Below are 24,480 nucleotides of genomic sequence, written 5' to 3' on the forward strand. Positions count from 1 at the left end.
ATATAGGTACTGAGCACCTTAGCACCTCTGCAGTTTTAGTCCCATATATATATAAGAACACATGGAGGTGCAGCCTTATAGCCAGGGTCTGGATATTTATGTCAGGAGTTTCCCACACTCTCATTAATGTGTAAATTGTAAACCACAGCATTGAAGATCATCTGATTTGTACAGTATACGCTTATCAGCAGAATGCATGCATAAAAACACAGCTTTATTGTATTGAGTGTATGGAGGATTTTTGTTTGTTTTGTGTATGTTTCCTCTCTCTCTCTCTCGCTCTCTATATATATACCGGTATATATTATATAGAAGGAGCAGCCTCTGTGTAAGTAAAGTTGTATGTTATACACAGACTTATATGAAATACAAGCACATTCTAGTGCCTGGAGCAGCACTGTAGTTTCAAAGACAGAGTCAGCCCTCTAAACTGTAAGATTAGTTGTCAAGATACAGCCATGTCATGTGACCAGGGGGATGGAAGGGAAATTCAGTGAGTAAATGATGAACAAGGCAAGGGAGTGAGAAAAGCCCCATGACCTCTGCTTGCACCAGCTATAATTTTGAAGTTCTTCGTTGGTGATAATCCCCACTGGCTCATGTCCTGTCTGGGCTCAGGCTGGTCAACCAAAGACTGAAAATATTTCACTGGGGAACAAAAACATTAAATATAATGAAAGGGATGAAACACTTACCTTAGAATTAAAATCTGAGAAGGATTCAGTTTGGCTCATCAAATGTAATGCCCCCACAGCTTGGAGTGCAGTTCACAGACTTACCATTTAATGAGAAACAGATCGACATATTAGAACATACATTAGACCAGTGAAAATCAACACGCACATCTAGAGCCCACCACACAGCTTTCATGGAGTCCACTGATCAGATCATAGTTCCTCTTGTTTAGCCTGAACTTGGGCAGAACAGAGTCCTGATCACAAGAGTGCCCCTCATATACTGACCAGGACACGTGACTTAGTATTTAGCAACTAGACAGCCAGGATCCCTCTTCTCCCCTTCAGGCAGCCAGAACCGGGTGTGGGGGGAGACGAGGGAGAGAAGACATGGAGTTATACAGCACCATAAAATAGTCACAGTAAGACCCTGAGGGCACTTTGCCATGCGATGTGTTAGTCACACAAGGCCAACATTGCAGTGGGTGGGGTCAGGACATTGGCCTGTGTTTGTTTTGTGACCCTCAGCAGGGCCATGCAGTGATAGGGTGACCAGGTAGCCTGATTTTATAGGGACAGTCCCGATATTTGGGTCTTTGTCTTATATAGGTGCATATTACCCCCCACCCGCTATCCCGATTTTTCACACTTGCTGTCTGGTCACCCTATGCAGTGACAAAGTGTCTCTTCAGCTCTCCAAGGCTGAATGATACCGCTGTACACAGTAACTTTTTGCTAAAGCATTTTACTGATTTTTTTAAAAGAAAAGATGAATATAAAATTATTCGCTTGTACATAATGAGCTGGATCAGAGTTCAGGGTAACTTAATTAGAGCTCAGGACAAATTTATAAACTTTATATGAGACATTAAAGACTTTCATTATTTAGCCAATGAATAATGGACTTTTTCTTTTGTCATGATCTCTTATGTAAGTGTTTTGCTGAGTATTCCTGTAATGTTCTACTTATCTGACCCTATGCCGAGCTGTTTTTGTAGGTGCTTTGCTTTGTTTTAAGTGATTCTAAAGCTTCCAGGAAAAATGTTTTGCATTTGATTTGATGCCACCAAGGGCAGCTATTCATTTCAGGGTCCTTATTACTAAAGACATGCTGCTGCAGTGATCAGACAATGGCAGTCCATGAACTTCAGTTATAAAGTATCTTAACAAAGCTACTGGCTGTGAAGATCCTCCCCAACACCTCCCCTTCAATTGTCTTTATCAGAACTGGTCCTATCTGGTTTTGTGTATATGGTAACAGAGTAATCCCTGGTAAGAGTTTAAGAATTAGCAACTTTTAATCACAATAAAACAAAAATTATATATGGTCATTTGCTTGTTTCCATTTTGTATAGATTTAAGGCAAAATTCTGCTCTCAGACTCATATGACAGATAATCCCTAGGCACTATTTCCACGCATTATTCTGCTTTCCATCGATTCATAGCACCCTCATTGTCCCCCTGTAGGGAGAGGAGAATATTATTATTATATTTGTATCACAATAGTATCCCAGGGCCTCGTTGTGTGAAATTCTGAACAAATAGGTAATAGGAGAAAGTCCTGGTCCCAGAGAGTGGAGAAGAATGGAGGAGAGAAGGTTGCAGTTGAATATATGCAAATATTAATTTTTTAATATTTGCTTTTTATTTTTCAAATTATATTATCATAACTAAATAACATGAGAGCCAACTAGCCCCATCTGCCTCTTAGCCTAGACATCTATTTCTTGTAGGTGTCATGGCTGATTTCATGTAGGTGTTATGGCTTAGGTGGGTCTTGGAGAGGGATTTGAAAGAGAGGAAATTGGCCTCACAGACCAGTTCTGAGAGAGAGAGAGAGAGAGAGTAGTCGTCAGTGCACAGCACTTTGGAGTGAAGGACTGCTGTGTGCCGCAGAGAAAATAGTTTTGTCCTGTGTTTGCTTTGAAAACCTTGCTTTCTGCTGGCAGCCCTGCACATTCCCTTGATGTGGAAATGCTGGTACTACAGTATGTACAGTATGAGCACGCAGCTATTAATACCCCCCTTGGGAAGGGGAGGACTGGGCAGTACAGTATGTGTGAAAAGACATCTTGTACTGGTGGTATCATGACTTAATGACTGAGTCATTCCATCCTGTCTGATGCCACTGCAGACCCCAGTCACTTCAGTGATGTAAGCCAACACGAGCCACCGTTATATTAAGCAGCTAGGGCAGTCGCCCAGCTTTCCCCCTTTTGTCTCTCCCCACTTTAGGTCTGTAAATATTTGTACTGTCCGCATCTATTGTTGGCACAAAGGCTCCAGAAGAAAGTTCTCTTAAGCCTTTCTTTAAATACTTGGCTGTGTGCCAGTGAAAGTTAAACCCAAACATGTCAGCCTCCCACTGCCCCTGGCTGGTTCTTTTTTCAGTAATAAATGATGTCTGTCTTCAAGACAGGAATTTCCTGAGGGCAGGTTTGCGCTTCCCGAGGGCAACTTTCTGTCATACTGGTTTAATAGCATGTGCCAGCACAGTAAGCACCAGAACAGATTTTTTTTCTCCCATGTGCACACACCATCCTGTTTGCATCTTGGTACTTTTCCTCTGGCAAGTAAGGGCTGAGGGGCATATGTTTCTACAGTGAATTCATTTGCTCTGTATCAAGGTTCCTTCCCCACTCTGAACTCTAGGGTACAGATGTGGGGACCTGCATGAGAACCTCTAAGCTTAACTACCAGCTTAGATCTGGTTTTGCTGCCACCACCCAAATTATTTATGAGTCATTTGGGAAACTCTGTCTACCTCCCCCCCAGAATATCTCCCTCCCAAGTACTATAACCCTTCCCTGGGTAGCCTTGAGAGACTTTTTCACCAATTTCCTCGTGAACACCGATCCAAACCCTTGGATCTTAAAACAAGGAAAAATCAGTCAGGTTCTTTAAAAGAAGGCTTTTAATTAAAGAAAGAAAGGTAAAAATCATCTTGGTAAAATCAGGATGGAAAATAACTTTACAGGGTAATCAGATTCAAAGAGCCCAGAGGAACCCCCTCTAGCCTTAGGTTCAAAGTTACAGCAAACAGAGGTAAACCCTCTAGCAAAAGGAACATTTACAAGTTGAGAAAACAAAGATAAACCTAACACGCCTTACCTGGCTGTTACTTACAAGTTTGAAATATGAGAGACTTGTTCAGAAAGATTTGGAGAGCATGGATTGATGTCTGGTCCCTCTTAGTCCCAAGAGCGAACAACCCCCAAAACAAAGAGCACAAACAAAAGCCTTCCCCCCACCAAGATTTGAAAGTATCTTGTCCCCTTATTGGTCCTTTCGGTCAGGTGTCAGCCAGGTTACCTGAGCTTCTTAAACCTTTACAGGTAAAAGGATTTTGGTGTCTCTGGCCAGGAGGGAGTTTATAGTATTGTACACAGGAGGGCTGTTACCCTTCCCTTTATAGTTATGACACTCTGTGAGTCAGAGGCTCCTCATTTGCTGTCGGTAGCGGACCTGCCCAATTTCCCAATATGAAGGAGTTAATGCGAATGTCACCTACTGGCCAATGAGCACGCAGTGTCATGAAGCTTCCCTGTTGCTGCCCCCATCAAAATTCACATCTCTGCAAGTATTTACAAGCAACCACAAATGAAGCTGTACAACACAGATGTAAACACAGTTCTGCCTCAGACGGTTTATTGTGGAAGTGTCTCAGGAACATGTATGAACATTTCTATCAGTACAGACTCAAACTCGATTGGTTTCTCAGACTTGAGTCAAATGGTTTAACACAAACACAACAAACCCACCTACACTCAGTCTCCCTGGGGGTTGCTTTGAATTTGGGGTCTGTATGAACCCATAAAATAATTCATTATCATAATGAAACTAGCGAGGTTCATTGCCCTAACTGCCCTCAAAAGACCTCAGCCTCCCTTCCCACCAAATTAATCTTTATGTGCCTACAATGGCATGTCTAGTGTCCTACAAGCCCCCTTCCTCCTGAAGTCTATCAGAGGGGGCCATCTTGCATCTGGGGTATGACTTTGTCAATGCCAACTGATGAAACATCACTATTTTAATGCTTCATGTACAGATCTTGTCTCCTTAACAAAAATAATTATCTACATAGATGTAGTATACTGAATATTCTGTCTTTAAAGTGTTATATGGAAGAGTCTGGAGTTGTGTCGTGTCATCTCCCTCCCTTTTCAGAAGGCTATTGATGCCAGGACCAATGAAGGAAGAATTTGGATCCAGCTGAACCACAAGGCGCTCATGTTGTTTGCTTCTGTCATTAATCCAGAGTTGCAGTTTAAAACATACTCTGCTGTGTCTCTCGTTAGTGATCCTTCCAGGGTTCCTGAGCTCTGGGTTCTGCAGAACACTCTCAGACGATAGCCCATAGCTATTCAGCCACATGAGAGAACATGACCTGGTGTGAGAGGTGGGCTATGTTAATTTGTATGATGCGAGAAGTGCAGGTCTTCATTTCATTTGGCAAGTGCCGAAACACATGGAAATAGCAAGGAACAAGACAGCAGGTGCAGGGAGTCAGGGTCTCATGCTCTGGGTTCTAGGCAATCAGGCCTGGTGGTTGGAGCAGTGGGCAAGAACAGGTACCAAGGATGGAAGCCATACATAGAGTCAGGACCGGGTCAAGGGCATCGCTGAAACCGGGATCTGGGGACAGGCCACAGGTCAGAGTCGGTTCAAGCCAAATCAGGATCAAAAGCTGGCCAAAGGCGAAGCCAGGTTGGAGTCAGTCCAAGGGTCTGGAAGTCAGGAGGTGGGTGCAGGGCTGGAGTGGGTAAGGAACAGGGGTGGACTAGAGTTGGAATAGGGCATGGAGAAGGAAGACGTGAGCTGGAACAAGGCTCAGATGAGGCTGGCGCAAGGGCAGGTAACACATTGAGGCAGCAGGAGGGTTCCTAGCCAAGTGGTGCTGTTGCACTGACTAACTTGCAGCTCTGGCGCTGAGAATGACCTGTGCCTGGGGATCATCTGACCTGGGCTCTGCCCAGGGATAGGTTGCTGTGGAATGCCTGAGAGATGAGTCGCCGCAGGCTTGGCTGGAGATGTGAGTCATTGTAGCTGAGTGACCAGCCCTGATCTGGCTATGGGTTCACCTCATACAGGGCGTCTGTGAGCATGTAGGAGAAGTGAAAGTAGAATGTCGGAGTTAAAGGGGAAAATTAAGACTACATCCTAAGATTCAATGCTGAGGTAGTCACAATTATATGGATCAGTGCCTGTTTCCCCCAGTATTGGGCCAGATTCTTGGCTAGCTCTATTGATTTCAGTAAAGCTGCACTAGTTTACCCCAGCTGAGAATCTGCCCTGTTCTTTTCAGATAGTAATATGGAAGACAACTGGAAGAGATTGGAGCAACACTTCCTAATCTTTATGAAGGCTTCTTGAGTAGATTAAAAAAAGGAGATGATTTAAAAGAGGCAGTCTTGCTTCAAAGTGTTTAACACATTAGCAGAGCAAGCAGGGGACAATGAACCTACTCTGAATGAGATCTGAACAATGTTTAGGAATTCTTGTAACCCTAAAAATGCAAATAGCATAGATTCTGGCATCACTACTACCTGGAAGCAGTGGGATTGATAAGAAAGCAACAGAATTGAGAAGAAGAGCTCAAGACTGGGAGTTTGGTAGCATTGTAACCGAAAGACACAAATGAAGATGATAATGGCAACACATTGAAATGCTTGTATAGGGCTATTAAACAAATTAGGGCTCAGGATAACATGCCCTGATGAGAATCTGTACGAGCAAACTGAATATGCCTCCGACTCAAAGCCTATGCCATGGTTAAAAACAGGGGCTGTGAAGTTGTCGCACTTGGAAACGCACCTAACTCTCCTCAGATGTCACCGCAACAGATCTACCTCAGAGAAGGGATGCAAATCTGTGGCAGGAATAGACTGCCAGCCTGTACTCTTTCTAGGGACAGTGTCGAGATAACCAAAGCCCCAGAGCTGATCCAGCAGAAGCTTGGTATTTGACTCTGTATATAAGGAGGTTTCCTATAAAATTCAGACTTGATACTGGGGCTGAGGCTAATATTATCCCAGCACATATTTTAACACAGATTCCGGGTCCAGTCTGCATATGACAGCCTAATTTTATGCTAGTAACATGTGGTGTCTCTAGGACAGAATCTGAAAGAGAAATCACTTTCACAGCAGCAACAGCCAAGGACAGTTTTTTACTATTAAAATGTCTAACAACTATTGGGTAAAGAAGCTGGCCCTGATCTCAATCTAATTCAAAGAACTGGAACTGTACGAATCTATGCACACACCATCAAAGAAGAACTAGTGTTGCCAAAGTATAAGAAAAGGCAAGACCGCTTATATATGTCAGAGGAAGGTATGATCCAGCCAATATGGGGCTGGCTACACACTCACTGTGCTTGGGGTTTGAGCTCCCATGATCATTCGTCATTACTGTCCGTTTCTAGCAGGAAGCTCTATAATGCGATGCCCTCTCTCTCTCTCTCCTGTCTCCCAGGGTTAGGCATGACTTTCCCAATTGCTTTTTGGTTATGTAAACCCCCACAAGATAAAACGACACTTCAGGGGATTTTAGGGATTGCTGGATTTCTAGTATAGTACATCCCAAGTGAAGCAGCTTTGATGGATCCCCTGAGAAAGTTGCTACAGGATGACATAATCTGGCAGTGGGCACCATAACAAGACAAGACACTGCAGCAACTGAAAATGACAGCCTGCAGTGCACCAGGAGTTGGATTCTGTGATCCTAACAAGCAGCTCCCTATTCAAACAGATGCATCTAAAGACTGTTTAGGAGCCTGGTCATTGCAAGATGCAGGTATTGTGCCTATATTATGTAACAGAGGCAGAAAACATTACACCCAAATTGAAAAAGAACTATTGCATTTCTCACCAAAAAATGCCATCCCGTACCTAACAAGGTGCTTGTAACAAGGTGCTCTTCCCCAGGACTCACTGCCCTACCCACAGTCTCTTTTATGCAGTTTTGTTGTCCAAACTTAGGTCAAATCAATAAAAACACATTTCCCTGGGCTACAGCTCTCAGGTGTTTCCCCTCTACAGTTCTCAGGTTCCTTCTACTGCTCCTCCCAGGGGACTCAGGCTGACCTTACTCAACTGGGCTATTCCCAGGGAGCAGGTAGTGAAAGCCCCATGTCTACTCTCACTGCCTCTTCCAGGCTCCCCATCACCTGCTCTCTCCGGCTCTAAGCCCAGGTGCCCTATTTTAAAGCTTAACTGGGATCAGCTGATCACTCACAGAGGCACTGGCCTTGTTCCTTCTTAAAGGGCTAGGGTAGATCAGTCTCAATCTGAGATGACCGACAAGAGTGCTGACTGTGTGGTGACCTTTATCATGCGGACACTTGTCTGATAGGAACTGAGATCACCAACTTGCTTCATATAGGACACCAGACAACCTTCAAATGGCAGTCACTTTCAGTCTCTACTAACCTGGGGTGATAAAAACTAGTGACCTATCAGTGAAAGACTCTCTGATCCATAACCAGTCCTGTGAGTGGATGCAGAATTTCCCCATCCCTCCATATTTTCATTTAATGTCATCATCCATAAATTGTTTGTTTTGGAGCCTGAAGTCTTCCTATCTCCCATTGCATCAACTGGTGTGTTGGTCCTGCTGTTTGTGCCATGCTTTCCCGTTGTTCCTTTTGAGCTCACTCGCAACATGTGTTCGTTTCTGTTTTCCCCTCTGGTATGCCACCAAGATATTTGCTGTGATTTTGTCTTTGTTGTTTGTACCTGCTATTACTTCTATTGATAGTGTCTAAATTGAATTCCCATACAAATGCCCTTTGTTTCAAATGATGCTAAGGATGATGGTACAGATTGTTCACGTTTTATTTCTATTGAAGTCAATGGGAGCTTTACCTGGCTAAACAATGCAGGGTCACCCCTATGTTATGTCAATCACAGCTCAACTTTGGATTTAAAGAGCTACTGAAAATAGGTGTTGGGGTCTCTTGTACACATAACACCTATTACTTCCTATCCAGTGGGGTCACAATGTTTGTCCTTAAATGTGATCAGAGGGTTTTTGTAGACTGGGTCTTTACCAAGTCACATTACACCTCTGATAATTAAACATAGCTTGCCTTTGATTTTCAGTAACCTGCAGGAAACACTGAAACACGGTAAAGTTATTTATATTATATATTTTGATTATTCTTTAATTTTTTAAAAGATGGTTTTACAGTAAATTTTGTAATTCTCCTTTTTCTTTTGGATACAAACACTTCCACATTAAAGGGACATGGTCAAGATAAAAAAATCAGTTTAAAATAAAATGTTCTCATGCAAACATTTCTCTTCATAGTGAGCCAAAATTTCAAAAATGGCCTCTGTTTGTACCTGTGCAGTTTTGTCCACACAGTCTCTTGCATGCACTATTTTTGAGCACTCTGACATATGTGCACAAATGATAGCATTACAAATATGAGCCCCATTTGTGTGCACAACTGGAGGGCAAATTTCCTAACTGAGATGTATTCGTATGTGGAAAAGTCCTCCGAGGAAGTGGTGGAAGCTCTATTGCTTGGGATCTTTAGGCTAGTCAAAACATTGGCGAATGGACTGTAGGGAACAGCCCTGTAGTATCTGGGACAGGGTGATCCAACAGGTCTTTTCTATCTCTAGATTTTATGAATCTCCAAAGGGAATTACAAACAGATAGAGGCTGGATTGAAGCCCCTTTACAAATTTGCCCCTCCCTAAATTTGGGACCCAAACTACTCAACAGTTTGTCCCTAAAATGTTTATTTTTCATTCTCTTTGCTTGTGACTCCTGGTTAGTCTAGAAAAATCTGTGTGGCTTGTTAAGAACATGAAAATAGAAACAAGCACTTAGAAATTCCTATTGTTCTTCAGAGAGCCTACTGCCTAATGTCCTGCAGAGCTGTGCCTGGGTCCCATCTGTCAAGATAACAGCTGCCACTTTTTCCCGAGTTAGTTCGATAAGATCATAGAATCAAAAGTTACAGCTGGAGAAGATCTATTTATAACAACAATCAGTGCTGCTATAGCCCCTTTCAGCTGAAGCTCTGAAGGCACTTGAGAAGTATTCCTCAATTAAGTCTCCCTAGACCCCTGAGTTATGGTAAACCTCATAATTAATACTGTTATTCCTGGTTGTGCCACCGATTCACTGTCTGACTTGGTCAAATCAGTAATCCCTATTTTATAGAAGGGTAAACTGAGGTTTGGTTACTTGGTCAAGGTCCCACAGGTAGTGGATGGCAGAACCAAGTCATTAAGACTCTCAGTCCCGTGCTTTGATCACAGTCCCACACAATTCCATCTCCTTTCAGGATTGCTCCCTACAGAATAGTCTCTAGGGCTTGGTTCACTTTAATTTTAAATGTCTTTAAGCCAGATCCTCAGCTGGTGTAAATCTGCTGAAGTCAGTGGAGCTGAGCCAGTTTACACCAGCTGAAGATCTGGCCCTTTACCAGCAGCCACAGGGATTGAGTTAAACCTGGTCAAAATGGCATAAGGAGATTGTCTCAGCTGACAGTACACCTCTACCCCGATATAACGCGACCCGATATAACACGAATTCGGATACAACACGGTAAAGCAATGCTCCAGGTGGGGGGGCCGGGGCTGCGCACTCCGGTGGATCAAAGCAAATTCGATATAACGCGGTTTCACCTATAACGCGGTACGATTTTTTGGCTCCCGAGGACAACGTTATATCGAGGTAGAGGTGTATTTCAGCATGTAGTCTGAGGCCTGGTCTACACTAGGAGTTTATGTCGAATTTAGCGCCGTTACATCGAATTAACTCTGCACCCGTCCACACCACGAAGCTATTTAGTTCGACATAGAGGTCTCTTAAATTCGACTTCTGTACTCCTCCCCAACGAGGGGAGTAGCGCTAAATTCGACATGGCCATGTCGAATTAGGCTAGGTGTGGATGGAAATCAACGCTAATAGCTCCGGGAGCTATCCCACAGTGCACCACTCTGTTGATGCTCTGGACAGCAGTCCGAGCTCGGATGCTCTGACCAGCCACACAGGAAAAGCCCCGGGAAAATTTGAATTCCTTTTCGTGTCTGGGCAGTTTGAAACTCATTTCCTGTTTGGACATCGTGGCGAGCTCAGCAGCACTGGCAACGATGCAGAGCTCTCCAGCAGAGATGGCCGTGCAATCGCAGAATAGAAAGAGGGCCCCAGCATGGACTGATCGGGAAGTCTTGGATCTGATCGCTGTGTGGGGCGATGAGTCCGTGCTTTCCGAGCTGCGATCGAAAAGACGGAACGCAAAGATCTACGAGAAGATCTCTAAAGCCATGGCAGAGAGAGGATACAGCCGGGATGCAACGCAGTGCCGCGTGAAAATCAAGGAGCTGAGACAAGGTTACCAGAAGACCAAAGAGGCAAACGGACGCTCCAGATCCCAGCCCCAGACATCACGTTTCTATGAGGCACTGCATTCCATCCTAGGTGCGGCCGCCACCACTACCCCACCACTGACCGTGGACTCTGAGGATGGTATATTGTCGACAGCCGCTTCCTCGGACATGTTAGCGGACGGGAAGATGAGGAAGGAGATGAGGAGGACGAGGCAGTCGACAGCGCTTACAACGCTGATTTCCCCGACAGCCAGGATCTCTTCATCACCCTTACAGAGATCCCCTACCAAGCGTCCCCAGCCGTTAACCCGGACACAGAATCAGGGGAAGGATCAGCCAGTAAGTGTTTTAAACATGTAAACATTTATTTTTAACAGAACAGGAATATTAACAATATTAACAATGGGTTTTGCATGATTACTTTGCCCTAGGCGCTTAACGGTTCTGTCCCTGGCAGTGCAACTACTGAAAAAAATCTAACAATGTCCAGTTTAGCATGATTGTTCTGCCCAAGCCGCTCTACCGTTTAGTCCCTGCCAGTGCAGCTACAGTAAAATCCGGTCTATATGTCTGGGGATAGAGCTGAAATCCTCCATGGACATCTCCACGAAGCTCTCCTGGAGGTAATTGGAAAGCCTTTGCATCAGGTTCCTGGGGAGAGCGGCCTTATTGGGTCCTCCGTAGTAGGAAACATTTCCGCGCCAGGAGACAAGCAAGTACTCCGGGATCATTGCCCTGCAGAGCATGGCGGCATACGGCCCTGGTCTTTGCAGGCTTTCCCGAAGCATCCTTTCTTTTTCCGTCTCTGAAATCCTCATCAGAGTGATGTCGCTCATGGTGACCTGCTTTGAATTAGGTAGGGGAATGTTAGTATTGGGACTGCTTGCCTGTTCCTTTACAGAACTGTAACCGGCGGTTTACAGCCACGCGGTGGAGGCGGGAGAGGGGCAGCATACAGGGATCTTTCCCTGGGACAGCCGCGAGGGGGTGGGACGGGGCAGAGTTCATGCTTGCCGGATTGCTGGCAGCAGGGACTGGCATTGCTTTCAATGTGAAAGGAGGCCAGTGCTACTATTAAAGTTTTAATCAGCCACAAGTCTACGGCTTACCATGTCGGCCTGCTACACAAATTCCGGTGTCCTGCCCCGCTTCTCTGATCTGCACTGCAAGACCCCAGGCACTGAATGCGAAGGCTGAAAATTCGACCTTGTCCTGAGTGCACATGTGATAGGTGCTGTGCATGGTCTTGTTCACAGAGAAAGACTATGTTCTTTGTTCACAACGAAATTTATCTTTCTGAGGAATTCACTCCCTTTTTCCCATTCCCACAGCTGCGACTGTCTCCCAACCTAGCCTGGCATCACACTCCCAGAGGCTAGCGCAGATTAGGCGTAGGAAGAAGAGGACACGGGAGGACATGTTCTCGGAACTTATGGGCTGCTCCCGAGCCCAGGCAGCCCAGCAGACACAGTGGAGGGAGAACTTGTCCCAAATGCACCGATCACACATGGAACGGGAGGAGAGGTGGCGGCAGGAAGACCAGCAGGCGACTCAAACGCTGCTTGGACTAATGAGGGAGCAAACGGAGACGCTCCGGCGCCTTGTGGATGTTCTGCAGGACCGGAGGCAGGAGGACAGAGCCCCGCTGCAGTCTATCTGTAACCGCCCTCCCCCGCCACCAAGTCCCATACCCCCCTCACCCAAAGTCCAAAGAAGGAGGGGCGGCAGAGTCCGTGAAAACTCTCACTCCACCCCTGCAGACTGCTCTAGTACTAGAAGGCTCTCATTTCCCAAAATTTGACAAGTCCTTTCCTTCCCGCCTCACCCAAGCCCCCGTCCAATTTTCACCCCCCAGTTTCATGTGTCGTTGCTAATAAAAAATACGTTTCTATTAATTACTGTTTCCATCATGTTCTTTTAGAGGAGAGTCTGTCTGAAGGGGGGGAAGGGGGTTGGTAATTGGACAGGACAGTCACCTTTACCAGGGTACAGAGGCGGGGGCAGGTTCAGCAGCAGGGCACACACACATTGCAGTCACTAGTTACCCTGGTCAGTCTAGGAGGTGGTTTTAGTGTTCTGTGGGGGGTGGCGGGGGCTCTGTGACTTTGTGGCGGGGGAGGGCAGTTAGAGATCTTATGCAGCGGTCCTTATCCTGGATCACAGAGCCACGCAGCAGGGGATCTGTAACCGTCCTCCCCCTGCCACAAAGTCACATAGCCCCCCCACACAGAGTCCCGAACAGGAGGGGTGGCAGGCTCCGTTGAAACCACCAGTCCACCACTGCGGAGCCTGTCATTCCTGGAGTTTAGAAGCGTCATTTGCATCACTACACTACACCCGCTCCCCACCACAGTCTGCGTCCCAGGTTCAACACTTTCCCGCGAAAACAGTAATAAAGAAAACGGTGTTCATTAACAAAATTCAAGTGATTTTATTTTTAAACGTGTGTTGGAAGGGGGGGAACGGGGTATGTAACTGGAGAGGATACTGAACATTTAGTGGGTAAAGAAACGGGGGCAGGTTCAGCTTCTCTGTACACAAACTTAAAAGTCACAGGTTACCCTGCTCACTCAGGAACCGAGCTTTCAAAGCCTCCCGGATGCACAGCGCGTCCCGCTGGGCTCTTCTAATCGCCCGTCTGGCTGGCTGGGCGTAATCAGCAGCCAGGCTATTTGCCTCAACCTCCTACCCCGCCATAAAGGTCTCCCTCTTGCTCTCACAGAGATTGTGGAGCACACAGCAAGCTGCAATAACAATGGGGATATTGGTTTCGCTGAGATCACAGCGAGTCAGTAAGCTTCTCCATCTCCCCTTGAGATGGCCAAAAGCACACTCCACCACCATTCTGCACTTGCTCAGCCGGTAGTTGAAGAGTTCTTTTTCAGTGTCCAGGGCGCCAGTATAGGGCTTCATGAGCCAGGGCATTAGCGGGTAGGCTGGGTCCCCGAGGATGACTATAGGCATCTCCACATCCCCAAGAGTTATTTTGTGGTCCGGGAAGTAAATACCTTCCTGCAGCCGTCTAAACAGACCTGAGTTCCTGAAAACACGAGCGTCATGAACCTTGCCCGGCCATCCGACATTGATGTTTGTAAAACGTCCCCTATGGTCCACCAGTGCTTGCAACACCATTGAAAAGTAGCCCTTTCGGTTGATGTACTGGCTGGCCTGGTGGTCCGGTCCCAGGATAGGGATGTGAGTTCCATCTATAGCCCCACCGCAGTTTGGGAATCCCATCGCGGCGAAGCCATCTATGATGACCTGCACATTTCCCAGGGTCACTACCTTTGAGAGCAGTACCTCAACGATTGCGTTGGCTACTTGCATGACAACAACCCCCACGGTAGATTTGCCCACGCCAAAGTGGTTCGCGACTGACCGGTAGCTGTCTGGCGTTGCAAGCTTCCAGAGGGCTATGGCTACTCGCTTCTGTACAGTCAGGGCTGCTCGCATCCGGGTGTCATTGCGCTTCAGGGCAGGGGACAGCAACTCACAAAGTTCCATGAAAGTCCCCTTCCGCATGCGAAAGTTTCGCAGCCACTGGGATTCATCCCAGACCTGCAGCACTATGCGGTCCCACCAGTCCGTGCTTGTTTCCCGGGCCCAGAATCGCCGTTCCACAACATCAACATGACCCATTGCCACCGTGATGTCCTCGGCGCGGGGTCCCGTGCTTTCTGACAGGTCTGTGCTACTCTCAGACTTCAGGTCCTCACCGCGGTGCCGTAGCCTCCTCGCCTGATTTCTCTGCATCTGCCTCTGGGAAAGGTGGATGATAAGCTGCAAGGCGTTGACAACGGCCACAACTGCAGCGATGGTCGCAGCGGGCTCCATGCTCGCAGTGCTGTGGCGTCCGCGCTGTCACTCACCAGAAGAGTGCGTGAACTGATTTCCCGCCGGCGCTTTCAGGGAGGGAGGGCGGTAGTGACGGACGGATGACGACAGTTACCCAAAAGCACCCTCGACACATTTTTTTACCCAGAAGGCATTGGCGGCTCGACCCAGAATTCCAATGGGCAGCGGGGACTGCGGGAACTGTGGGATAGCTGCCCACAGTGCACCGCTTCCAATGTCGATGCTTTCCCCGTTAGTGTGGACTCACAAAGTCGAATTACTGTCCTTAGTGTGGACACACACGTTCGATTTTGTAATATCGATTCCACATATTCGATTTAAATAAAATCGAACTACTCTCGTAGTGTGGACATACCCTGAGAGTTTACAGGCAGAGGGATATATATATAACTCTGCTGGTGTCTGCACTGGAGCACATGAAGCACCGTTTACATTGAAAACAAGATTGGGAAACACTAGTCTGTGTGAAAGCAGACTTGTTCCTAGCAGCTGGGAAGAATAAATTATACACAGTTTAACAGATTTGCACCTTTGATCAGTATAACCTATATTTTTAAAAAAGATGATAGATTTTGCAACAATCTGGAAAAATAACGCACTGTGACTAAGGCGCTCTTTGGAACGTTGGAGCCAATGACAAAGATAAAGGGTGTAGATGTACTAATGTGCAGTCATAAAGCAGGATGACACCTCTGACCATAAAATGCTGATGATATTGTATATACTTTGTTAATAAACCCTTGGCAGGGTTCACACAAAGGCTGGAGTTAACCATTATCACATATTATTTATAGAGTGCTGTCAGTATGCACATTACTGTGCACTAAGTGACTTCTAAACAGGTCCCCAAACAGACAGTCTGAAGGACCTGAGGCAGAATGATCTAGAGGAATAAGTTTGGGATGCATATCAGGAAGTCCTGAGTTTTAAATCACACTCTGCCTGTGACCCACGGGGTAGCCTTCGGGATGTCTTAGGTATGTCTATGCTTCAATAAAAGACTCGCAACTTGGCTGCGGCTGGCCCGGGTCAGCTGATTTGGACTCGCAGGGCTTGGGCTCCGGGGCTATAAAATTGCAATGTAGATGTTCGGGCTCAGGCTGGAGCCCAAGCTCTGAAACCCTGCGAGGGAGCTGGGGTGGGAGAAGAGCGGGGGTCTCAGAGCCCGGGCTACAGCTTGAACCAGAATGTCTGCACTGCAGTTTTATGGTCCCACAGCCCGAGCCCTGCAAGCCCACGTCAGCTGACCTGGTCTCTGAAACTCGGTGCTCTGTTTTTTTATTGGAATATAGACATACCCTCAGGGATGTCTACATTGTACACTAAACCCTCTGACTCAGGTCTGAGCCCAAGCCTTCCTTCTGTCCATGCACAAATCAGTCTGACTCAGGTCAGCAAGCTCTCATGGCCTGGGTCCTAGGAACCTGCTAGGGGAGGGAGTCAGAGCCTGAGTCCTGCTGTGACTTGGGTCTAGACCCGTCATTTTACAGTATGGTTGCAGTTACAGTTGGGTCACGCCGCAGACCCAAGTCAGAAGGTCTGCATAGTGCAGTATGGACGTGTTAGCATGGCTGTGAGAGCTGGCTCCAGCAATTGTAAGCCCAGGTTTACAATGCAATGCAGACGCTCAAGTGTGGGTTTGGAAACACTGAGTCCACAAGCCCAAGTTCCACTTATCCGGGTTTACAATGCAGTGTAGACATACCCTTAATGTCTCTGTCCATCCGTGACCAGGCTATTAGGGCCTTACGTAAAAGCGGTGATCTATTTCACCCTTCTACACTGGAAACTGCAGGTATTTGTGCTGAAGTGAGGCTAGGGTTGCCAATTTTGATTGGATGTATTCCTGGAGATTTCATCACAGGACATTATTTTTAATTAAAGATTAATCTTTAATTCCCGGAGACTCCAGGCCAATCCTGGAGGGTTGGGATCCCTAAGTGAGGTACCATGAAGTCCTGTGTGCTCTTATCCCACTGGTGCCAGTGATATCATGTCTTATTTTCCAACATGGAATCTGTGACTGGAGGAGATGGTGTGTTAGTAACTTTCAGGACATTTGCAGGGGAGAGGATATTGCATAACACCTGCTAATACTATTATCCAGTGACCCCTTAAATAAAATACATTTCTGAGATAATTTCCCAATATAGATCAAAGTGCTGGATGCCCAAGATGATTATACTAGTGTTTGACTTCTACACTGTGCATGTTTTATATATGTATGAGATCATGTTTGAACTGTATTGTCTGTGTCTGACTTATTTAGATTATTAGTGACCTTGGTGTATTGACTGTCTTCTTTCATGGCTCAGGCAGTCGGCACCCTTTTTTGTAAATCATAATTGTTTCTTTCTAACATGTTTCTCTCTTTTCTTCCCATGTATTTGTCTTGCTCTTTCCAAAGAGTTTCTCTCTGTTGCACCCAAATACTTAATAGCTCAGTGGTTGCTAAATCCTTTGCAAGGTGTTAGATGGTTGCTCTGTTTGACAGCAATAAGGTTTCAGTAAGATGATCTTCCACATTAGAAGCATAACCATGTTGTGCATAAAGTAAATTGAATGTGACAAAGAACTTATTAGCAAGGGGGCTATAGGAAAGAGGGTATTCTTAAGACATTCATTTGGGGTATGGGAGATGGGTATTTTAAAAATAATGAATGCTCCCCAGGGTTAAAATACCACGTTAACAGTTTGGCACTAAGGGGTAATTCATTAATAATATTTCTTTTCATGGTCAAGTGTATTGTCCCTGAATACAGACAGCCTCTAAATTCAGTACCCTGCCTCCTAGACATACGCAACCTTTGGGAAGCTTGTCACCAGCTTTGGCCAAGGGAATCCAGTGTGCGAAGTTGCCGAGTGAAGCTTTCAACACAGCCTGTATTCAGAAGGGAGTGCAGCCAGTGTGAGAAGGAGATTTGGTAGACCAAAGTGTTGCCAATCCTGCCCAGAACAATAAGGTCATTGTAGGTTATATGACATTCTGGCGCACTATCATGAAAAGAAGATGTAATAGAATCATTGTCAATTTGTACTAGGAAGTAGATCCACCAAGATTAGTAACTGGAGATGCTCACTCACATGTTCACACTCACACACACATGTACCATAATGGTGAACCTATGACACAGTGTCAAGTCCGTTGGCAGGATACCTCAGTTGCAGGCATGTGCATCTTCGGACAGGAGGAAGATCGGGGCGATTAATGTGTGCATGATGGTGGGATAGGGAGACTGAGAAGGAAGAGGATGCCTGATTATATTGTTATTTTATCTTGTTTGATTAGATGTTAGAGGTGTTTCCTTTCTTTGAGCCAGGTTCTGCTACTCACATTCACATGGTGCAGTACCTCACTCCTTGGGTAGTCCCACCTTGAATCCCCGCCACACTCCTCAATTGTACTTTATATTCCTCAGCCACAACCAAGGATCTGGAACACAGAGCCCTTCCCCAATATGATATAGTATATTACTGTGTAATCTGCTACAATGGTATATTTGATATTTATTGGGTAGATGCAAACTATTTCCATGGCTGTACATGCTGTGTAAAATATTGATATAAAAATTTATTGCATGGTTTCGTAGCATGCCCAGTAATGGCCCAATTAAAACACCCTTATTCCCATAAAGTAGTACCTTACTCTGTAAGTCATCCCATTGATTGTAATGGGACTACTCATGGAGTAATGCACTACTCAGCATGAGTACGGGTAGCAGAATTAGGCCCCCAAAAAAGTCTTAATTTTAGGCCAGGGGGCAGTAGAGGATCTGTAGCTGTCCTTCCGGTTGATATGGAAATCCTATGAAACTCATTTTGGCCTTGAAGCCAAATCTACGCTTTCTTCCCTTTTGAAAATATACAAATCTATAAAGCAGTTAAGACAGAATAATGTCTTCCTATGGAATGAACTAGACATTTGCATGTCATTCCCTTGACTATGAAGCCAACCAACATGCAAGGCTCAGTCATTTTGCCTTGTGGTTGTACATAACACTGATATATGGCGTACTGTAATGCATTATTGAATAGTTGTCTATTGTGTCCCTGTTGGCCAATGTCAGCTGCATATTAAATAATTAATTGTGTTGCTCTCTCTATATATTCAGTATATATAATACAGAAAGGAAAGGAAAGCAGCTAAGCTGCCTGCATTTGCCTTTTAAATATCGACCCTGATTGAAATATATAGTGGCAACAGAAGCTCAAAAGTAACCATCAGTCTTTACCTCTCCTGTAATTTGAGTTAGTAATTGTCTGTCATGGCACCAAATGCCAATACACATCTCCCCAATCACCATCTCTCTTTGCTAAAATTCTCTCAGAAATACTTAGGAACTTTTCTTAGGTGACTATAAACTGGTGGAACGACTCAGTGGTGAAAAATACAGTCACAATCAGCAAATCTTTTTCAGCAAAAGATCATGTTTATTCCTAAACATGTTAATCTATGCAGGGAAAGAAATAGAAAGCTTCTGAGGTTGGGGTTCATGTCCAGACTACACCTCTGGGTGTGGAGCCTGTCCTTCCCACAAGCATTCTCTCCTCACTGTCTCCTAAACAGCCATGCTCTCCAACTGCCAAAGCCCAAATATGGGACAGAATCAATGTGTGACAAAGACCCACAGTGAGGGGCACAAGAAATTATTCATGCAGAAAATTTGAAATTCTGTGGGATTCCTCCCATTAGTGTTTGTAAGACTTTTGCTGTAACCTCTGTGTGACGGGTTGGATCACAGAAACCCCCTGGGGGCTGCCAACTGATGTGCCGAGCCTACTTCTGCCCCTGCTTTCCCTGCCAGCTTGGGACTCCAGCACCCTGTCTTGTTGAGCCAGACACGCCAGTCTGCTCCAACACAGACCCAGGGTCTGAACCACGTACCCCAAAGCTGCAGACTTAACTGAAAGCAACTTCAGAAGTGTTCCTGTCTTTAACATTCAGATGCCCAACTCCCAATGGGGTCCAAACCCCAAATAAATCCGTTTTACACTGTATAAAGCTTATGCAGGGTAAACTCATAAATTGTTCGCCCTCTATAACACTGATAGAGAGATATGCACAACTGTTTGCCCCCCCCCAGTATTAATACATACTCTGGGTTAATTAATAAGTAAAAAGTGATTTTATTAAATACAGAAAGTAGGATTTAAGTGGTTCCAAGTAGTAACAGACAGAACAAAGTGAATTACCAAGCAAAATAAAATAGAACACGCAAGTCTGTCTACTATAGTAAGAAAACTGAATACAGATAAAAACCTCACCCTCAGAGGAATTCCAGTAAGCTTCCTTTTACAGACTAGTCTCCTTCTAGTCTGGGTCCAGCAATCACTCACACTGTCCTTCGTTCCAGTTTCTTTCAGGTATCCTTGGGGGTGGAGAGGCTATCTCTTTAGCCAGCTGAAGACCAAATGGAGGGGTCTCCCAGGGGTTTAAATAGACTTTCTCTTGTGGGTGGAGACCCCCTCCTCTCTCCTATGCAAAGTCCAGCTCCAAAATAGAGTTTTGGAGTCACACGGGCAAGTCACATATTCATGCATGACTCACTTTTACAGGCAGCAGCCGTTGTTTACATGCTACCCTGAACGTCCTCAGGTAGACTTTTTATGCGGATTGGAGCCTTCCAAGATTCATTGTCCTTTAAGTGTTTCTTGATTGGGCACTTAATTTGCACATTCCTTTCTCAAGAAGCTGACCAAATGCTTTACTAAGGCTACTTAGAAATCAAGCAAGTACACAGCCAATATTCATAACTTCGAATACAACAATGACACATGCATACAAATAGGATGAATAGATTCAGGAGATCATAACCTTTACAGAGATATGTTACATGGCATATGTAGCATAAAACATATTCCAGTTATGTCATATATACATTCATAAGCATATTTCCATAAAGCCTTAGGGGTGCACCGTCACACTCTATACTAAGAGTGTTTATTTCTGATGCAGATAATTTTCAGCAGTTAAAAAGTGAGGGGTCATGAAGTTTGGGTGGAACTGAGGTAACTTTGGGACTGAGATTAGGGACACTGAGAGGTATGCATGCACCCAATATATAGTCCTTCCCCCTGGGCAAGAGAAGAAGGAAGATGCTGAGCTTAATCTGTTGTTTACTGGGGAGCAGGTAGTGCTCTTGCCTGACACAGTGAAAAATTCCTGGCTGTGAATCTATGTGAACTGTACCTTTGCCGTGATGATGAACTGGCGAATGAAGGTGTAAGATGAGTGGGGGCAGATGAGTGACCTCTCTACCTGCATGCATGTTAGCACTTTGTGCCCTTTGGTTATTTCTCTGGGAACAAGTTCAAGATACTGACTGAGCTTGCCAAAAAGAAAAGAAGAAAAAGCAGAAAAGTTAACTGCTGCTTCGACCCTCCTGTCCAACACTGATGCACACTTGAACTGCTTAGTTCTTGGTGGAATGGAATATGGTTCTCTCTAAATTTCTGCAACCAGCTCTAATAATTTGAATTACTCCTACATACAAGGGGGCAAATTTTTTGTCAGTTACTCTGGTGCAGATTTCATAGAATCATAGAATATTAGGGTTGGAAGGGACCTCCGGAGGTCATCTAGTCCAACCCCCCTGCTCAAAGCAGGACCAATCTCCAACTAAATCATCCCAGCTAGGGCTTTGTCAAGCCAGGCCTTAAAAACCTCTAAGGAAGGAGATTCCACCACATCTGTAGATAACCCATTCCAGTGTTTCACCACCCTCCTAGTGAAAAAGTTTTTCCTAATATCCAACCTAAACCTCCCCCACTGCAACTTGAGACCATTACTCCTTGTTCTGTCATCTGCTACCACTGAGAACAGTCTAGATCCATCCCCTTTGGAACCCACTTTCAGGTAGTTGAAAGCAGCTATCAAATCCCCCCTCATTCTTCTCTTCTGCAGACTAAATAATCCCAGTTGCAGTAACAAGTCAACAGAATTGCTCCCTATTTACACAGATTTAACTGACAGCAAATTTGGCTCAAGGTTCCCGTGGCAGAAGGTTTGCGGCACTACAATAAAATGTAATATACACCCTAATTCATTGGTTTTCAACCTTTTTTCATTTACAGACTGCTAAAAAATTTCAACTAGAGATGCGGACCCCTTTGGAAATCTTAGACATAGTCTGTGGATCCCCAGGGGTCCACAGACCACTGGTTGAAAACTGTTGTATGATAACAACAACCTTTCGTGGACCCCTTGGACATAGTCTGTGGATCCTCAAATCATTACAATATAGTTCTACAATCAGTTACTTCCTGTTAGAACCTGTGATGCCTCTGGGTGAGGGTCTCTTGCCTTATAAATCTTGGATTGGCCTTTTTTTTTTTTTTAAAGGAAATATATGATTGATCTGACCAACACATCAGTCTTCACTCCATCCCCTCAGCACTTACCTTCAAGCTTAGTTGGGACTGAAATTGTTTGTGTTGTTTTGGCAGGGATGCTACAGAACGGAAAGAAGTTTGATTCCTCCAGAGACCGAAACAAGCCTTTCAGGTTCAAGATCGGCAGACAAGAAGTCATTAAAGGATTTGAGGAAGGAGCTGCACAGGTACAGAAGGATGATGCTGGCTGAATTTCAATTTAGCGGGAGTGCATGCCGGCATGTTCAGTACAATAATGATGGTTTAACATCAGGGTAAGCAAGTGAAAATCACAGTCTATAATCCTGGGTGTTTTTTCTGATGGTGAGGTGCATACTAATGTAATATTTCTTAGTCCTCCATTGATTATCCTAATTGCGATGGCCAGAACTCAGGGGTTGATCATGATGGCTTGGCTTTGCACATGCTTCTCCAGGTGGGCTGTGGAGGATGGAATCCTCTCCTGTCTGTAAATCACTCAACATCCACAACCTCCTGAGCTCCCCCTCTACAAGGTGAGCGGAGGGTTGGCTTATAGATCCACCTTGTCAGTGTTTGCACCGGCCCTGCTTCCACTGAATTTGACCCTCACTGAACAGGATACAGAACTGTGCTGTTAAGTCTCTCTGACATTCCACTCATGACTGCACAATGTAATGTTCAATGATCAATGTTAAACCAAGGGCAAGGAAAAGGAAGCTGCCCTCAAGTCATTAAGGCTTCAGTGTCTGGAGGCTGCATGGCCGTCCCTCTCTGTCAGTCTCTGAGGGAGGCCACACCTCCTCGCTGTCGCATACCTGTAAAGGTGCTCAAAGGGGGGAGTTAGCTTCACCTAGTGCTCCGTCTATGAGCCCCAGGCCCAGTCAGGGTGGGGCAGCAAAGCAATGAGAGGGCTCTCGCTTGCAATCAGGGCAGCATGGCTATGCAGTCTATGAGCCCCAGTAGGGGTGAGCACCATAAAGTCGAGAGGCTCAGGTAAGGGTGAGCACCTAGAGAGTCTAGGGCAGTGGTGGGCAACCTGCGGGCTGCGGGCTGCATGCAGCCCATCAGGGTAATCGTCTGGCGGGCCGCCAGTTTGTTTACATTTGCATGGCTGCCCGCAGCTCCCAGTGGCCCGCACCGCTTCCCGCAACTTTCATTGGCCAGGAACGGCGAACTGCGGCCACTGGCAGCTGCCGGTGGCTGTGCAAATGTAAACAAACTGTCTGGCGGCCCGCCAGCAGATTACCCTGATGTGCTGCATGCATAGGTGCTGACTCTGTGGGTGCTCCAGCCCCAGAAAAAATTAGTGGGTGCTCTGCACCCACCGGCAGCCAAGTTCCCCTCCCCTCCCCCCACTTCACCTCCGCCTCCTCCCCTGAGCGCACCGCGTCCCCACTTCTCACCTACCTCCCAGCACTTGCCGCTGGCACTTCGCGGCGTAACAAGCTCCGGGAGGGAAGGGAGAGGAGCGGGAACGCGATGCGCTCAGGGGAGGAGGCGGGGAAGAGGCGGGGCCGGGGATTTGGGGAAGGGGTTGGAATAGGGGCAGGGGAGGTGGAGTTGGGGCGGGGACTTTGAGGAAGGGGTTGGAATAGGGGTGGGGGGGTGGAGTTGGGACGGGGACTTTGGGGAAGGGGTTGGAATGGGGGCAGGGCAGGGGCGGGAGGGGGCTGGGGGCAGAGGGGGGGTCGAACACCCACCAGCGCCAGCAGAAGTCGGCACCTATGGTTGCATGCGGCCCACGGGCCGCAGGTTGCCCACCACTGGTTTAGGGGCTCAGGCAAGCCTGAACACCAATAACAGTCTAGGGGGCTCAGGCAGGCATGCCTGTGGAGTGCAGGCCTCCTGGTCTAAAGAGGGGAAGTAGTGCCACCCCAGGGGTGGGGGGGCAGGGGGGACTCAGGCCCGCCCAACTCTACCACATCCCAGCCCAGGGCCCTAACAACGGCAGTGTGATCCGCCACTGGGCCAGCGGGGATCCACCCGCAACACGCTGACCTTGTATCAGGCCAGCTCCCAACCAGACTGTTGCCTGGTTTCCCTGGGCTGCTTCCTACTCTCCCCCTTGGGTGTATCTGCATCTGTCGTCTCGGGGAGCTCTGGCCAGTCCACTGGCGGCAGCCCCAGCAGCTCCTCGGCGTCTTGGGCGGCCGGCAGCCTGGGGAGATCCAGCCAGTCCTTAGGCGGCAGCCCTGGCAACTCTTCAGCATCTTCGTCGGCCAGCGATCCTGGGAGCTCTAGCCAGTCC

The 24,480-nt window shown here is 46.4% G+C and overlaps 1 protein-coding gene across 1 annotated transcript in view; it reads left to right on the forward strand.

Annotated features, from left to right (window-relative positions):
- The window catches only part of FKBP1B (FKBP prolyl isomerase 1B), a 54,029-nt gene that overhangs the window by 26,603 nt on the left and 2,946 nt on the right, over positions 1-24,480 (forward strand). Inside the window, exon 3 of the mRNA XM_024194065.2 lies at positions 22,326-22,438. Within this exon, the coding sequence (XP_024049833.1) occupies positions 22,326-22,438 (113 nt within the window). The remainder of the gene's footprint in view (positions 1-22,325; positions 22,439-24,480) is intronic.

Source organism: Terrapene carolina, unplaced genomic scaffold, assembly GCF_002925995.2.
Source record: "Terrapene carolina triunguis isolate 2854851 unplaced genomic scaffold, T_m_triunguis-2.0 Scaffold42, whole genome shotgun sequence".
NCBI classification, from domain to species: Eukaryota; Metazoa; Chordata; order Testudines; family Emydidae; genus Terrapene; species Terrapene triunguis.